The 19024-nt window shown below is 41.3% G+C and overlaps 1 protein-coding gene across 1 annotated transcript in view; it reads right to left on the reverse strand.

Annotated features, from left to right (window-relative positions):
- Window positions 1-19024, reverse strand: part of faf1 (Fas (TNFRSF6) associated factor 1) — a 57422-nt gene that overhangs the window by 1380 nt on the left and 37018 nt on the right. Inside the window, exons 14-18 of the mRNA XM_041041007.1 lie at window positions 15588-15724; window positions 15380-15468; window positions 11352-11432; window positions 10579-10656; window positions 6937-7152 (exon numbers count right to left, since the gene is read on the reverse strand). Of these exons, the coding sequence (XP_040896941.1) occupies window positions 6937-7152; window positions 10579-10656; window positions 11352-11432; window positions 15380-15468; window positions 15588-15724 (601 nt within the window). The remainder of the gene's footprint in view (window positions 1-6936; window positions 7153-10578; window positions 10657-11351; window positions 11433-15379; window positions 15469-15587; window positions 15725-19024) is intronic.

Consider the following 19024-nt stretch of genomic DNA (forward strand, 5'->3'; position numbering starts at 1 on the left):
TTATTCCCTTATTTATGAAGATGCTATCAGTTTAGCATTTTTGCTTGATAAATGTCTTAAACAATGAATCAATTATTACATTTGTTGGCAAACAATGTTGACAATGACTATTAAATTGACAAATTATTTCAGCACCATTTAATTCTTTAGACGTTCCTCTCAGTTTGGCCATGCATCAAAACTGAGCTGCTGTTTTCGGCAAAATCAACGGATCTTAACGAAACTGCTCAGTTATGTAGATAGATTTGAAAACCAGACCTAGCAACAACTCTGGTAGACAAAACTTTACAAAGGAGCCCACAGGCACAGCCACACAAGCAGTCATATATGTTTTAAAGTCAGTTTAATCATATTATCTAAATGATTTCAATTACATTTTCAGATCTATTCACATTAGTGTGAACAGGGCCCTGTGATCAAGGCTTTACTGCAGAGTTTAATGAATGTGTGTGTGTATTTGTAAGACAGTGTGTATGGTGTGTATTATTCTAACATCATGTTTAAAAAAAAGTCTAGGCAGTAATCTGAGCAGCTAGAGCTTTGTTTCCCTAAGAGGACCATCAGGTTTGTTTTCTTAAAAAGGCTCCAATCCAGAACAAACTGATGAAGGTTACAGGACAGGAGAGAGTGTGTTATAAAAGCTCTGTGGTGTGTGTGCATGTGTGTGTATGAGGGCGAGAGTAGCAGGGATTCAGAGAACTGTTTATGTTTTTGATGGCTAATAATGACTAATTTCAGCTGTGACAAAGGTCAAACAGGAACATAGCTGGTGTTGTAGAGGAGAGAAACATTTAGCTGTTTTCAATACTCGGCGCAACAGCTATTGTCTAAAAGCAGAGGAATAATTCAATGCCACCCACAACGGAGTTGATCGAGTTAACTGACAAGAAGGGGTCCGACCTGTGTTTTTTTTTGTTTTGTTTTTTTTTTAAACAGGACAATCTGACTCTCTCTCTCAGACACCCACCACCCCTGTAGGTCTCTTAGCTTATGTGAGCTAATCACCGGAGGGGTTGTGTTACATCGGGCCAATCTAACACCTGGGCTGAAAGGGCGAGGTGGTGTGACACCGAGATGTGTCCAGGGCTTATCTGATGACTGCTGTGTCAGCCCCTCTGATTAGGGCTCCTATTCTAAATACGGTGGGATAATTAACCAGCTCGCTCTACCTGCTGTAAAAGGTCGGAGGGCAAGCCGAGCGCAGTAAAGCTCGACCTCACAACAAGCAGAGTGATAGGTCTGAGACAGACTATTGTAGGGAGAGAAACGTGAACTCTGACTATGAATCGAACCACCACCTTCACCTACACTCACATTCTGTAGATTATAAGTGTTTTATCAGTCTTATCAGAGTCACAACAATCAAGTATTTAAGTAGTAATGAAGTCATTTTTATTTTGCAACTTCTAAACAAGAATGAAAGAAATGCTACCCTCATCTGCACTCTGAACAATCTCTACATGGTAATAATCATTGAGTCGATGTCAGCTTCTGAAAACTGATGTTTTGGACACCAAAAACTGTGATATGAGTAAACACTCAAAATCATTAAAACAATCTACACATTTAAACTTGTGTGAACTACATAATCTGTTGAACTACAGGGTGTTCGAGGACTCTATGAGATATGGTGAGAAAAGAAAAAAACAAGAAGGCAAGTAAATTAAGGAAAGGTGAGGAGGACATATCAGCATCAAGCAACCTATCCATCTCCCAAGGGTGTTTGGAAATGTCACGCCATGTGCACTTTGGCGGTCTTTGACTCCGTGTCTTTCATCTCCTTGTCCTCATTTCAACGTGTCATTTAGACTCTTGACTTCTCAGCAGGGTCCTGGGAGCCCGGTGCGTGCAGGGAGGGGCTGCCACATCAACCTTATGCCCATCACCTAGTCAACTGCCTCATAGCACAGCGGGGAGCGAGACACCATGAAGAGAGGTAAAATGGTGCGGGTGTTTTTTTTTTATGAGTGTGTGTGTGTGTTTGCTGCAAACATATTCCATCCCAATGGTGGGGAAAACGACCAACAGTGCTGCGTTCCTTTTCCCACCTCAGGAGCAGCACGTCGCAAATGGCTGCCATGCTAATGAACCCGACAGGCTGTTATGACACCACAGCATCAGGTAGGAGTAAATGAGGCTTTGGGGTGGAGCAGGTGTCTGTGTGTGTGTGTGTGTGTGTGTGTGTGTGTGTGTGTGTGTGTGTGTGTGTGTGTGTGTGTGTGTGTGTGTGTGTGTGTGTGTGTAGTTTAGCTTCTGTGGGCTACATATAAGCGTGTGTGTGGATGTGTGTGCTGTGAGTGAAATCGGGATGAGACTTTGTGCTCGCAGTGCACCAGGGAGAGACAACGGGGGGAGAGCAGCATCTGACTCTGAAAAAGAAAGTAGGGAAACAAGATGCCACACTGACACAGGAGACGGGCGCCATCGGTGATTGTTTACATTGTTATCCAATTAACAGACCATAAGCATGGAGGCATCTGTCAACAAACAAAGCTGTTGTTTTTCCTCTGCTCTGCCTAAGCCATATTCTCTCCTCCTGTGCCTACACAGCCATGCATACATACATACATACATACATAAGACAGACACAATCTAGCTCTCTGCTTGCGGTTTGTTTTTAACCTTGAGTCAATATAATTTTCATCAGACAATTTAGATCAAATCAATCAGCTGAACCAGGGAACTGTCTGACTAATTTAAAAGACGGAATTAATTTCAAAAGATTTTCATCTGACTAAATACCGTTTGTGGAAAAGAAAAGGTTTTCCAGTTGTTAATTAAAAATACATAAATTAACAGAGTAAAACACTCAATTGAACTCTGCCTGAAGCAAAATGTGAAGAGATAACACAATATCTGGAAGCTCAGTGTTCAAAAGCCTAATTTTAAAACTGGAACCAAACAAAAAGACAGATGGTGCTTCTCGGCAATCTTTGATATTTTGTCTTTTTTCCTTATCAAAAATTGTATGACATAAAATAATCAGCTAATATCAACCCCATGTATTTGGCATTATCAAACAGCAGATTTCACCACGGTTAAAACCACATAATTAGCACTTAATGTGAAGTTTAAAATAAATACCACAATTGTAAGTCACTTGATTCAAATGAATAAAACACACTGATATAACAGAGCAGGCGACACTAAGCAACACTCAGCCGTGAAAGAAAAGAAAGGGAAAATAAACACAGGCCCTCGAGATGTCCGTTTCCAATATAATCAAACGTGCAGCTGAAATAACGCATTTTTAATGAAGCCATTACAGGCCCTACTATGTTAATTAAAACCAAATAACTTGTCTGTTTTAAACTAGTGTTGTCAAGTGTTTATTTGGCCAATTACAAAAGCAGTGGGAGATCATTATCTGCTGCCAGGAGCGTTGACAGCACGTAGCGCCGGGGCGTGAACAGAAAAGAACAGACCAGAATACGGTACTTCAAAGGGAGAAATGCACCACACAGACTAGAAGGGAGGGGTAGGACTGAGATGAAAAACTGAAAAATGGGGAATGGAGAAAAAGCATAAACAAGAAAGCAAGTGAAATGAGAGAAAATACTGACAGATTAGTTTAAGCTTAGAAAACATATTTAAAAGTTTTTTAAAGGTAAAAAAAAATGGCTTTGGGGAAAAACTGAGAATACAAACAGGGAAGGAGAGCAAAACAAAAGTATAACTGCAAGGGAAGGGGACTGTGTAAGCAGGGAGGTACAGAGGCAGGAGGAGAATGAAAGAGGAGGGAAAAAGGAGACACAGGGAGGGAAAGCTGGAGGGAGGAGGAGAATGAGAGTGCTGACGGTGAAGAGGGAGCTGAAATCCTCAGGGTAAAACTCAAAGACGCAGCCTTTATCGTTGAAGATTCCCTCTGGACATATTTTGAAGACATTTAAAAAATACTCTGATTAATAATTTGTGTCTGACTTTCCACAAAATTCAGTTAGAAAATTTATCTACCAGACGCAAGATGTCCCCCAGTTTAATGAAAAGTCCAGCCTTGCAGTTTGTGCAGGGGAAGTGTTTTTCCACTTCACACTTGCGCAAGTTGCATACTGAACCACAAATGGCTTCTGAGCTGATTGGGATGTAGTACCAAAGCTGCACACACATCAAGTAACAATAAGCAAAACACATATTTGGGTGTAATGAGACTTTAAGAGATTAGAGAGATACTGGTCTGTGTATGTGGCCTAAGATATTGATCATGTTTGGCTTCAGAGAGAGAGCAGAGTGTGATACAGCTCTGTGTAGCAGTGGGTTTGTGTTATGTAGAGATTATTATAAGAACAGTCCAGAGGAATCTTTGAATGAAACTACTTTTAAAATAAACAACCTTCCTCCTTCCTGTGAAAACACCTCTGTCAGTGATAGTGGGCGAAGAAAAACAAAACACGCCAGTATAACAGATGTAAAATCTATTTCAGTGCAGCACACAGCTTTTTCTGTGCCACTGTTTATTTTTTCTGCATCTCAAGTTTTGTCTAAGGATCATTTGGGCAAATTCACTCGCAGAGCTGGAAGAAGGATTAAGAGAAGGTGAAATAGAGTACAGTATCACTGTGAGAAAACGAATACGTCGGCTTGACAGTGTTTGGGTGTCTATGAGCAGCCGGGCAGGAAGAGCTGATTGCCAATTATTATACCGGCAGCCTAAACAATGTTCACCGCAAGCTGAAGGAAGAAGACCTCAGGCCTTTCAGCAGCGGTTTGTGCTCAACAAGTATCAAAGAAAAAGGAGGAAATTCTTGAATGAAAAGCTGAAAACTGAAACACTAAAAGTCCCACCCCCCCCCCTCTCCTCAAACTCGCTGACAGTCACAGAAACGGAGGAAGGGTTAGTTCCCTGAGCACGGCTAAGCCTAGTACAAATGATGCCAGTGTAAGGCCTGCTGTAGAGCTGAAGAGATAAGCCACTGATACCAAATGTTGAGGAAAAGACTGAGTCCAAAAATTGGAGAATAATAGACACTTATTGGCTACGCTACAAGAAGGTGGTAACGGCATGAAGCAGAGACATCTGAACTGGTTCTTATGTTATATCTCAAAGTGTTAAAAGTTGATTTACAAATGAGAAGAAACCTGTGTTTCCAGATTTCCAGATTCACAAAACAGCCCTCTCTCCTGGTCAATAATGTTGTAGTTTTAGGCCGAAATGTTTGATAAAACTTCACTTGATGTTCTGAAGTTGTATTGTATAGATCCCCTGAATGAATGGAAATGGAATAAAGCGGGCTGACGAGGAGGGAAGCAGCAAAAGAAAGAGTGACACTGCACAAAGCCACAGAAAACTCGAAAAGGGAAAGAAGGTTTCAACAGTTGTGCAGTATTACAAATGCAATAGTGGTCTATCCTCTATCCTCTGATCCTGGCAGAGCAACAGTGAGAGCGTCTGGACGGGATGGAGGCTTTCTATGCTCCCTCTCATTTAATTACAACACAGAGCTGGAGGATTAGACAGGGGCCTGTGTTCACAGCCTCATACTGGCACTATCACGGAGCTGCTTCCCTCCTCTCTTTCCCCAAATCTCTCGCCTTTCTGTTTTCTGGAATTATCTCCCATCCTCTTCTTTTTAATATCTTCTCCACTTGTCTTCTCTATCCTTTTCTCTTTCACACTGTTTCTCTGATTAAATCTTTTCTTTGTTTAAGCTTTTGTCTTCTCTGTTCTCTTTTTCGACTAGTTCTGCAGTCACCATCCTCTTCTCGCTTCTCTACCCCTCTAATCCTCCCATCCTGTTTTTGCCGGAATTTCATCTGCGATGCAGACACATCTTTATCTCTGTCTCAAACACATGTTTACTCTTGATTATAAAGAGACAACTGTGAATCCTTTAAATGACAAAGTTGTGAGCGGGGCATGTGTTTGCTTGAAAATATTTGTGCATGTGTTGAAGTGTGTGATTGTGACGAAATGAAGAGTGTGAGATATGTGTTAATGTGTGTGTTAGTTTGAGGTGTTTGTGCCCCAGCGGTCTCTACAGACTACAATGGCACAGTGCCTGGGCAAGCCTACACGCACATACACATATATACACACGCGCGTACACACACACCTCTATGCAACCACCACCACCCACCCCTCCAAATGCACTCTTCTCTTGATTAATGGAAATCCCATTTTTGTTTCCAGCCGCATGGCTAATTAAACTGGTAGTTAAAACAGTGCTCATTAGCTCGCTACCATAGAGCGCGGCAACCAAGCCCTCTAATGACTGGTTTGTAGCTGACAGAGAGCTGCCGCGAGTCAGCAGCAGAGCCATAGAGAATACTACTGTTAGTGCTGACAACTGTATCCTGACACAGTCACAGCGTACTGTATTCACAACGGACAGATACTAATTAATATTCACTGAATTATACGTGTGCGCAGGTGGATGGATAAACAGTCGGCTTCATTTGCCCCATCACAGGTACAAGGACACAAAGGCGGTGACGCACCGGTGCTGCAGCAGCAGCACACAAACACCGCACACAATAATGATAAAAGCAAGAAAGACTAAATCGTCAATCAGCCACAACAGATTGTCTTAACTGCTGTCTCTGCTGCTCTCCACCCACAGCTGCCACCTGAGTTTCAGCCCAGGCCCAAACGGAAAAGCTAATTACAGCTGTGGATCTTTCCAGCAGAGATGTTAGCTGTGGCCGAGAACACTTCATAGCCTGCTGCTACTCTTCCGCACTGAGGATGAATTTAGCACTTGTTTGTGTCGGCAGAGAACTGTTATAAAAGGACGGCACAAAACCGCGATCAGACAACAGGATAATTCTACTCCCATCCTGCAAAAAAGTCTTTACCCCTCCACTTGTGAATTTAACAGATGTGTTAGAAGTGTTGGTCTTTACAGCTTTCTTACTGCTCATATAAATGTGTGAGCAGAAGAGGACACTTTTGGGCGTGTGTGTGTGTGTGTGTGTGTGTGCATTAGATATACCACTTACATTTCTACGAGGGAAGGTGGTGAGAAGTTTGAACTCTTCAAAGGGGTACCCCTTGGAGGCCACAAAGTCAAAGAGGACCTGGAGCTTACAGCTCCCCAGGAAACGCCTTTCCAGAAACTCTCCACTTGGTGTGCGGATTCGCAGTTTGCTGATTTGCTCTCCAGACTCCTCGACGGGCTCTGGCGGTAGGGCCTGCTCCAATGACAAGCGGATTGCCTGAAAGAAGGGGTGGGAGAAATCCAGTCTTGTGTTCAGTACAGCACATTGACAGTTTTGGAGACACTTCATAATCACTAGCGAGTTGGACAGATTTCTATTATGCTTATGGTCTTCCTGTTTAGAGGTGGATTTCTTAGGTAACAGAGAAATCACATGATTTGATAATTCAGTGATGATCTAAAATTACAAAATTAGGTGGGTGTTTATTGAAATGAGGACAAATGCCTTCTTGATTATTACATATTTATAATTTAGCTTGGTTGTTTGCTCATTTACAACTGTAACAGACACACAATAATAAAACTGCAGGAGACAAGTGCAGGCGAGGAAGGAAGCCAGGAAGCTTATATAGAGTCCGAAATCGGAGACTGAATCATGTGTAGTTATAAAAATGTAGCCCTGTTTCTGTGTGTTTATAGAAAATTTAAACCAAAGACTCAACAGTAACATTGGCAGTTATGAAGATGATGACACACTGTCCAAACAAGTATGAAAGACAAGCCAAGAAGTTGCTCCCAGAGTCTGATTGCAGCACTGTTGCCTCACATTAATTAAAGGATTTTCTTGTCCCAAGAATGTTATTAAATTAGTTGTCCTGAGTCTCACCCTGTTCCCTAAAGCCTGGTGTAGCTCAGAAGGTTGCCAAGTAGCATTTCAATTCTTTAAAAACAGCCCAGTATATTCCTCTTTCATGCTGTCTTACTGTTGCTCACCACCCTGATAGGGCAATCTGTGACAGAGAATGTTGATTATCTTAGTGTCTACCACAGGCAGTTTTAAGTCTTGTATCATATCTCTCATTAATATCTTACTGTATGGACACTAAATTTGAGTAACGGTGGAGTATCTAGTACAAAGACAGCCATCAGCTGCCACCCTGCACAGCAAAGCTAATCAGCTCTCCTGTGTTCTAAAAACCGAGCTTCAGCCACTCCCTCAAGCCTTCCTCTTCTTTCTGCTCCTGTCCCCCACCTCCTCCTCCCCCAGCTTGTTGTTCCTGTTTGGCCAGCCGGGGAGCATATGCTGTGACAACACGCCCTGGCTTTATTTACACACCATAATGCAATTATATTTCATAAGAGTGTACAACAGTAGCTCATTAGCAGCTTCTGGTGTTGGGTGGGCAGGGTAGGGCACGTGCCACTCCGCCATCAGCTCCCACAGGTATAAGAGCTGATGCTGACTGAGTTAAAGTGGCCCCTAGGGACAAACTAACACACACACACACACAAATAACATACAGGAGTGAGTGTGTGTGTGTGTGTGTGTGTGGTGGACATATAAATGCAGACAGTACAGTCAACCACAGACACAAGCATAAACACCCACACAAGTGAGAGGTAGCGTCCCTGAAGAAACCACAGGACACGCGTCAGGGCACAGAGCCTTGGGCCCCGACTGCTCCACACAAACAATCAGAACCATCTATCCATCCATTTATCTGCCTCTCCAGCTCCACTCCGCTAACCACAGAAAGCAAACAGATGACAGGTGGGTGGGGGGGGGGGGGGGGGCTGCACCTGACAGCCTCACAACTGTATGCTAAGACCCCCTGAAGGAGGTAAATAGTAATGTCAACCCACACAGGCATATTAAACACATACTAACACCGCCCCCTTCAACTCTGGCACAAAATCACAGAAAAAGCATTCCCTTCAGCATTGTCTACTCTCAGGTGGCAACTGATGTTTTTGTTGTGTCTGCAGTTTCTGACAGATACACTACCAGGCTACTGCCTCATAAGGCTCAACTAAAAACTGTAAACAAAAACAAAACAAAAAAAAAAAGATCAAAACGGCTACATTGTGGGGTTTTTGAACTTTTCAGCTTTAGAGTTCAATGACAGCGCAATGTTTGGATACTAAAAAATTTGCTACTGTTGTGGTACAACAACGAATTAAGGCAACAAAATGTCTGTGGCGTATAAATGTATCTGTCTGTAACCGCAGTCTACACACAATAACTCCATGGACAAAAATCAGCCACTCAGTATTGCAAAGGATCATGTTGTAAGGGAGGAATAACAAAAGAAGCAGTAGCCTGAGTGAGCAGTTTAGATGAAGAGCTGCATTTGTAATAACACATGAACAAAAATATGTAACTTAGAGAAGATTTTTCAAATACGTTATTAGGTTTCTCCTACTTCACCTAGTGTAAACAATGATCAGTGTCAGATTCAAGCAGTAAATATCAACTGTCAAGTTTTCTGTTTTCTTCCATAAATTATAATGTTTGTATTTTGCAAAGACTCCTTGAGAAAAGAGAGTAAAAAAAAATAAGCAAATCATTAAAGAATGAAATGCATAAGCACAATACCAATTACCAGCACTATCAAACTGGAACTGCTTAAATGTTTTTCCTTAATTTTTTATATACTTGTCTGTCAGTGTACCTGTGGAGCCAAGCTCACTAGAACTAAAAGTGAAGTATACGTGTAGTACTTGTGCACACAGAAGAAGTTGCCCCCACGTCCCATTTCAAGTCTTTAACAGGAGTTTGAAAGACTCAACTTGCCATTGTGCTGTGTTTATGAACATCAAGACTGTAGCACTACTAGTGTGTAAGCACAGGAGACGCCATAGAAACCATGGTGCTTGGGCAGAGAAAACTGATATAAGTAGGAAACACAAGGCCATGGTGGCCATTGTTGTTTAAAACACACACACAAGCGAGGCACAGTTTGGTCAGTGGACTACAGTGATATAATTAAGAAGGCCCGGTGCGGGGCTCTTTTGTTGTTGTCTGTTTAGCTTAAGTGACAAATCACCTGAGCGAGCCGGGTCACCCTATACCTCTCCGTGCCCTGAGGCGCTCTGCTGGTGAGTAAACAACAATCGGCGAGGACTACACTGTATAACTATAGACTGTATTACAACATTGGTGCCGTCCTCACAGACAATTATTGTCTTTCCTGCATGCGTGACAGTGTGTCAGTGTGTCTGCCTGTGTGTGTGTGTGTGTGTGTGTGTGTATTTGTGCACAAGCCTGAGTACATGAATTGACTGAGTCTTTTGTTAAGTGAGGTCTCTATATGAGGCTGTGTGCTATACCTATGTGGAGCAGTTAAATAGAACAATAACTGTGTGTATGTAAGGTGACATTGACAGGGATGGGCCTCACTGTAATTAGGATATTCCTTTCTTCTGAAATGGTTGTATGCCTGTTCTCCCACGCCACACACGCTTCACTGACTGGCAAGCTTTGCCAAAACCACAATCTAATTGACCCATTGTGAAGCGAGAGCAAGATAGATAGATATATTTTTTTTTAAAAAAACAAAAAAAAAACAACACTACAATGGCATGGTCACTGTGCGCTGGCAAAACATATCACTCTACAGCCTTACACTGATAACGATGGAATATTAATTTGAGATATTTGCATAATTTAACTGTGTGTGAGTGTGTATAGCTGTCTTCTCACCTCCTTCTCCTCCTCCTGCTCCTTTCTCATCTGTTCCAGGCGAACTTGCTCAGCCTCTTCTCTCTCTTGGGCTTCTCTCTAAAAAATGACAGACAGTAATTTAATCAACTGGGATATAACAGCAGAAGCAAAATCGAACAGTGTGGCATGCAGTTCTTGTTGGTGTGTTGTTAGTGTGTCGACCACTAGCTGTCATTTTGCTTTGAGGACCTGTTGTGGACATTATGTTAGTGATCAATCTGACCTTCTAAGCATTGAAGTGTTTAAATCTAGAGTACGCTGATGACTCACTTAACTCAGTACGAATTCACTACTAGCTAATTATCAAGGCTGTGATTCAAACCGCTTCTCCATTTTGACTGTATCAGAACAACTGCAACTTAAAGCTAAAATGGACTGCTTTGTAGGTACACTAGATTATGGTCATTTCATCACTATGTTTTTGGTACTCACTGGCATTAAATAAAAAAGCACTACAGCCGCAAGCAACCATTCCTATGCAGAGCTAGATGCTTAAAGATGTTAAAAGAACCTAGAATTACAGTAAAAGTGTACTTAGCTTTTGCTTATGTGGTTAAACCCTAAATACAGATGATGTACATATACTGTCTAATATAAAACAGCTAACTCTGAGCACTGTGACAGAGTGAGAGTAGATGTTTCATACTTTTGGTTTTACTTTAGAAAACATCACCAGGAGCTGATGGAAATGTATGAAAAAAAAAGTAATAAGAAATGTACAGGAAGACAGCTTGTTTTATTGTTTAAAGTACCTTTTTACGGTCAGCCTCTAAAGACAGACGGTAGGCCTCGTCCTGTTCTCTCTTCACCATCTCTCTTGCTTCACGTTCGTCCTGGGTGGAGGGAGAGAAAAAGAAAGTGGGGCCCATTAACTAACAAGATAATAAAGGGTACACAGGGGCAAAACATCTAAGCTGAAGTGGCGGGCGTGGGAGCCAAAAAGAACCACGCAAAGGAAAATGCAGCATGTCAAGTGTGGTTACGTACAAACATCAGGTATGAAAGAGTAGCACCAGAGGGGAATTCATTGTTACTGGGCTGTCATTTACTAGACCCTGAGCCTCTTTTATGTTTCCTCATCTCAGTTTCACCGTCCTTTTCTCTTTCATTCACTCTGCCTCTCTCTTCCTGTTTGTACAGAGGGAAGGGGACAGGCGGCCTTTTTTCTTTCTACCTGCTGTGGCTACAAAGTGTTTTAAAAAGACTGGGACTAAATACGAGTGCCCATTGTGTTAATAGCGCACAGCCATTAGTTTTCTATTTTCTGAAGGCCCATGCTGTGTGCCAGCCCGGATATGGCAAAGTAAGCTTATTGTGATGATCGGAGAACTACTGTGCAGCTAAGCAGTGGCTGAGCAAAAGGACAGTGTGTATTGTTGCATTCAATCAGAAAATGCAAAGGATACATTTGTGCTTTTGGCCCGCATAATAGATGAACATTGAAAGGAAACTGTAAAAGAATGGTAGACAGGGACAAAAGCATCAAAAGTGGCGACCTTCAATAGACTGGCCCTGAGTCACGCAAACAAGTTGCACAGTAGTTCATGTTTGATACTCATTTTGCACTGTTGTAATATGTTTTCAAATGCACCATCTGCTTTGAATGCCCTATGTGCACAAGAGGCATGAAGCAGAATGTTAATCTACCATGTATCTGCTCAGTGTGATTTTAAAGACCTTATCTTTGGAGGCAAAAAGAAACAGATTTTCCATGTCTATATCTTGGCTACTGATCAAGTTGGCAAGACATGTGCTGTCTTCTAATGGTAATGATATGCTCTTATTTCAAAGGTCAGAAGTCAGAACTTCAAGCTGTCACACATTTAATGTTTCTTCACAAATGACAAATCAGGGAAAGAGTTGCAAAAATCTGTTTTTAATTTGCTGTTTAATTTAGGAAGCATGTGGCCATTTTAACTGTGGAAAATTATATATATTATTAATTTTTTTGGGCACCACTATGGCTCACTGGCTCACTGCCATTTCACAGCCAGAAGATCCAGGATTAAACCTAAGTGTTCCTTTCTGTGAACCGTGTATGCTCCCTGATCATGGGATATGTATGTCTGGTGCCGTTGACCAAGATACTGACCCCAAAACTATGCTGTTTCTCATATACGGTATTTTGGTCAAACCATCTGTTTATCCACAAAAATGAACACTGGTTAGTTTTGGCAGTTCTTCACATGAAGTGCATGTCAAATGACCTGAAAATGGCCCGCGATGCTGACAGACGCACACCACAAAACCTGCAGTGAGTAGTCAGTCGGTTACTAAGTGCTAAGCTAAAACACAGACAACCATAGGAATGACTGGCGAGTCAGTAAGGTTGGTTGAAGTCACAATGCGGCTGTCCAGCTGCTCCAATTCCAGACAGACACAAAAGTCACTGTCAAAGTGGAATGTCTGGGTTGGGTAGGTGTCTGTGTTTCATGTCTGAGTTTGCCTTTGGAGAGGCGAGGTGGAAAAAAGGAGAAGGGAAAGAAGAAAGAGGGAAGGGACCCTGGGAAGAAGGAAATTCACCATCGCCTGAGAGCTGCTACAGTGAAGATGGGATTAGTTAGTGCAGCATCAAGGTTGAGTTCACACTGTATATCCTGTATCTGACAGGTCCTGTCAGATACAGGATATATTAAAATCCTGTGGTTATTGGTACTAATCATGAATAATCACACTGAGCATTATGCTTTCATCATCACTTTTTGAGACATTTTCTCAAGCTATTTCTTTCTGGCCTGTAATGCCTGGGCAATTTTCACAGTTTAATAACATTTTAGAACAGCTTTATTGCACTCTTATGCCGTGACAAATCTGATTTCTTATTTCTCTGAGATCTCAAGCTGGTTGTTGCAATGATTGTAAAAAGAAGTGACAATAATGCACGAACAAAATTCAATTATTTTGTGCAGAGGTCATAAAAAGAAAGTAAGAGAAATATAATTGTCTGGTGCTCTTTAAGCACAAAAAGCAACTTAGCTTGTAAGAAAAGAGAACAATCATTTTAAAAACAAGTTTAGTTGTATTTTATTTAGCATTAAGCAAACTATGGAGGACTCAATTCATGTTTTGTCTAAACCCTGTGACACTGTATCAAAACAACTACAAAATATAGCGTCCATATTTAAAAATACTACATAATAAGGTCAATATAGACTGCAAGGTAGTGAACTAAATTAGTGAACAGGGCTGGGTACTGAATGTCAGCACTTTTGGTTTCAAGTGATATGCGTCCATAGCACATTTGAGAACTGTGAAGTGGCAAAAGCTGCAAAATGTCTGCTGAATTTCAGCCACTGATTTAAATCTAAATGTTACCAAATGTTTTAGAGTGTTTAATTTAGGCATTGTTCTGGAATGGCAGCTTGTTTTGAGAATGTACCAAATGAAAAAAAGAGGCTTTGTAGAAAAACTAGCTTGTATCAAAAAAGCATAATCTTGATATCTGTACCAAAACTGAGGTATCGTTTGGAAACAAAAAAAACAAAAAAACAAAACACACACACACACAGATGATACTCAGCCTTAAGTATAAACGTAGACTCAATGTCATGATTCACGGTTGGATCTGACACGTGTGCATACTCTGAATATTTGTCTCTTCTTGTCATTAATGATTATGTGAAGTGTGACAAGAGTGGCAAATCTAAAATGAAGCCAGAGAATTGTAGCAATAATAACAGCACTGAGGATGAGGTTGAGTGAATGGCTGTCATTCAACAGTGAGTAACCCACCTGAGGAAGTCTAACCCTCAGGGTGTGTGTGTGACAAGATCCATTGCTTAACCAATGTTCCCATAACTGAGATGCTATGACTCTCACATTAGCATTGTTAGAGAGGCTGTTTGGTTGACTGACTGTAAAACCCTTAATGTGATGTGACATCTGTCCTCTATAGATACAGTAGTCAAAAATGAGGCACAACAATGTCAGAGAGAGTGTGGGAATACAAGAGACTATGACAAAGGATTTCACAACTGACACACTGCACCGACCAAAACATATGTATGTGTGATATGTGGAAAGGTCTTATTAATGATAACAAATCTAACTTAACAACATGAATCTATATATTAAAAAACATGATTCTTAGTTTGTGGAGACACGTTCTATATTGTGGTAAATTCTAATAAAACTAGTGAATACCCTGTAGATGGAAAACCTGGACAAGCACACCGTGTGTCATTCATTCCCCTGGTTGATGTCACTGAGTAAACATATCAGTAAGTGGACAAGACAGTCAGGTGAAAGTCTTTCTCTACTGGTCATATAGTCCCAGACTCCTGTCTCTGACACAAAAGACTATCACCAATCTTCCCTCAGTTTTTTGTATGGAGTGTATCCTTCAGTGGTGTTTGTCCACCTTCTACTGGAGTAAAAGAGGCAGTCGACAGACACAGTGCAGTGAATAGAAGACAAGTCTCAGTCCTGTACCTATTCAAAGAACAAAGACTATAGTTGGCACAGTGAACTACAACTAAATGGGAATGAGGTGAAATAGGTAGGTATTCTCTGCTTGTCATTACAGGTATGCCACAGTTTAACAATACAGTCTGATCTGTCCCAACATGTTGTAAAGGACTGGCTCAGCTAAAGCCACCGTATGTAGCTGCAATCATACAGTCAAAGATAGTTTGAGTTGTTACTAGAGGTTTTCATGGGTCCAAAACAAAACCTATCCTAACGCAGTGTGTGTACATTTTTTTCTATATCTTTAAGAATTAGAGCTTCACATTTGTGTTAGGCTGCTGTTACAGGCTTCCTGATTGTGTTCAAACCTTACCTCATCCTTGATGTCCTCTTGCTGTTGTGCTGTAAAGATCTCCATTGCTCCCATTAACCTCATCATCAGCTCGTCCACTGTCGTATTGCCTGAAGGTGAAAAATAATCAAACAATCAAAATCGACATTGTGTAACTGAATCATTTTTATATTAATTACAGGTCTATAAATATTATGCTTAGTCATGCTATTAATAAAGTAGGAATTACCTTGAATAACGTTTAGAACTTCGTTGGATGTGCGTTTGCCCATGACTATAAGGAGCAGGGGGAACTGGTCTGTCTTGTATGTCCGTATAGTTTGTGTCACCACACTGCCAAAGTGCCTCGTACACATGGTGAGTAGTCTGGAAGACAAAAGGAATAAATTCACTTCAAATTTCAAATTATTCTACTTAATTCACTTGAACATTTTTCTTGGAAATTTCACAGCCTGAAATTTGAAAAAAAAATGCTTAGAGACAAATAAATACACACATACATACAAGCATATGTCCACACGTGCAAAAACACAAACATTTTTACACCACATGGAAATTAAGCTGTATGCTCCAGCTTTTCCGACTGCAGCAGAAAAGAGAAATACACACAACTCGTGCCATTAAGGACTTTAAAACCAATTCTGCATTTTCTTATTCTATCAGAGTGACATGCTATCTCAATTGGAACCGTAGATGAATTAGTATTCCTCACCAGACACCCAGAATTGATAGGGCAAGAGAGGATTTCTTATTCCATTACAAAGACAGAACTTTTTAAATTAACATTTCAGAGAGGGAAAAGGGTAGCAGGCAGCTGGGGCCCCGCCAAGCTCCCTGTAAATGTCATAATATTAATGAATTGCTATAGACTGAATGCAAATATAGATTAGTTTTTTCTCCCGCCTTTTAATAAGATCTACTTTAATAACTGGCTGGTAAAATAGAGAAGTAATGGAATGGATGGAGGGACAGCGGGTCAGAGGAAGAAGATAGATGGAAGGGACGCTGTCTGAGAGGGGGTGTAACTCATTAAAACATGAAGCCAAAGCTGCAGGAGCTACTTGCAGACTTTTCAAACTGTGAACTACTCAAAATTGAGTATTTGAGCTCATTGCAGTACGTTTTAAAGTAATAATTATAAGAGCACATGCAAAAAATATGGATTGTAGAATGAAAGATCAGCAAGAAATGGGAAGGCTACAGCACCTGAGCTCAAAGTCGGACAGAATTTAAGATGCAGTCAGAATATGATTCAAACCAAACTTTTCTCAATGTTGAACTCTGAGTGACCCAACTCTTGCAATAAAAAGTTGGGTACCCTAAATCCTAGTGATCATTCTGTCCTGACATTTGTCTCTGTTCAGACCTCGACCCAGGCAGACCATAACAATAGCCCACAGGGAAACTCTAACCTGTAATGAAAGGCCAGGGAACAATGGACACCAACTTGAAGGGTAACCCAATCTTAAATCTCCCATTAAGCACAAGCCAACCTGCTTTGGTTTCTATCTCAAAACTAATGAAGTCAGTCCACCACAGTAAAAATCATCACCACAACATTAAAAATTCCTCAACCTAGAAACTCAGCCTGGAACTACTACACATCCATCTTCACTCAGAATGAGAGAAATGTAATCAGTATATGAAACACTTATGAATTCACCTATAGAACAAGCATGGTCACAAAACGGAGGGCAGGAGGAAGCCAATCTGCTCCAGGAGCTGAGGTGAACAGTTCATCACAGTCTCATCCAGCCATAACATAACACGGTAAAGAATGTAGCCTGGTCCATAGCAGACCTGCGGCCTTTAAAAACCTAAATGCAGAGGAAACACCTGCATGGAACTTGCAACTAATGTGAGTTAAAGGCTCTGCTTCAGTGGTTAATGTGACTGACAGCTTCTAATTTGTCAAGCGTCCCATCTCCATCACTCACTGCACATCCAGATAGCTAAAACAGTTAATGTTTCCCTGGACTGTCACATCGCATTTCTTCACATCAAGGTGGTGCGTGAGGATGTGAGTAGACTGGTTAGACCTGACAGCTGCTTGACTGAGCAGCTGATGAGTCCAGCTAGTACAGTAGCACTGCAGGGAATATTTTTACAAGCCACCTGTATGGGAGTAAGTATGGGAACCGGATGCTCCGATGGCTCACTGTGTCATACACACTTTGTTTCAGAGCGAACGTGGGCATGTTTTGATATGAAAATGACATTTTGTTCTCTCTCTAAACCAGTTATGTTTTCAGATTGGAGAATATCAAGAAGAGAAGTCAAGCGTACAGAACGGGTTTGCATGTCGAATGTGTCCCTGCTCTAAGAGGTTAAGACACCAATTTACACTTAAAGGTCATTAAAAATAACATGAATATCTGTAGTTCAGGGCTATTGTACAGGTATTCTTTTTAGTGTGAGACCCTTGTATACTGTTGACTGTCCAAATCTTTAATGAAGAATTAGCATAAAAATACAGGGACTTCAGTTCATTTTAAGTGATTGCACAGATATGTTAACATGGAATAAAATCCGTAATAGGTTTGAAGAAGTATGACACACACTGATAAAATGATCTACTTTTAACACGTTTATAGTTTCAATATTTGCCATGTGCGACGACAGTACAGAGCCTGTATGATAAATCAGATTCATTTCCCATGGGTGACAATTACACTGACATCCAATCAGCAGAACTGCATTTATGCATAATTAATCATTTAACTGGGAGGCCTGTGAGAATAGAGAGAGAAAAGCAACAGGCACATTCCAATATCAGCAGGTTCATCAAACACACACACACTCAGGATACCTTTCTAACAGCCTGTATGATTGATGCCAATCACCAGTCACTCTGGATCAACCAGAGAGCGTGAGAATGCCGAGACGCAGTGTATGTGTGAGTGAGCCGGTGCGTACATGTGCATGCATGCGTTAGCAGCAAAGCTGTGACTAGCTGTGTGTGATGAAAAGCTCCAGATGTTGCCTGCCTTTTAATGTGCAATAAAAAGGCTCAGCTGGGGCAAAAAGCAAAGGAGGCCAATGGGAGAGAAAGGAGAGTGGAATGAAGGAAGGAGGGAATTTCCTTAAAAGAAATAATGGAGGGGTGAGGTCAAGGTGCGAGTCTTTCTTAAATGGCTCCTACCAGAGGGCAGGCTTAAGTCTGGAGGTTCTGGGGAGAGGGAAAGAGTTGAGGTAGTGGGATAAAGGGAAGGAAAATAAAGGAAAAAATGGGAAAGAGATGAGGAGAATGAAAAAATGTAGCAGAAAAATGTGAGGAAGAAGGAGAGAACTGTGCGTGCCAGGGCACAGTGTAATGAGCAAACCTAATCAAACCCTCAGCAGGTCCAACTTTATCTCTACGTCTCCACTGCTCAACACATGAACCTACAGGGGACCTAGCTGTCTGGAACAAATTGTCAGATAAGATTTATTTTTAAATTCATTTCCCATATTTTCGATACAAATCTACAGTGCAGTGGAAGATATGCATCCTAGGACCACGATCGGTGTAATAAACAGGTATTGCACAGACCCGTCAATTACCAACACAGGCTGCTAGAGCTACACTAGGACCAGGAGATGTTTGGACTCCAAGGGAGTCCTTCATCTCCCACTGACCCTCTATTCAGACAGCTTAGTCAAGATTGCCCAATCAGGGGCCTCACC

The sequence above is a fragment of the Toxotes jaculatrix genome, chromosome 6 (assembly GCF_017976425.1).
Source record: "Toxotes jaculatrix isolate fToxJac2 chromosome 6, fToxJac2.pri, whole genome shotgun sequence".
Lineage (NCBI taxonomy): Eukaryota > Metazoa > Chordata > Actinopteri > Toxotidae > Toxotes > Toxotes jaculatrix.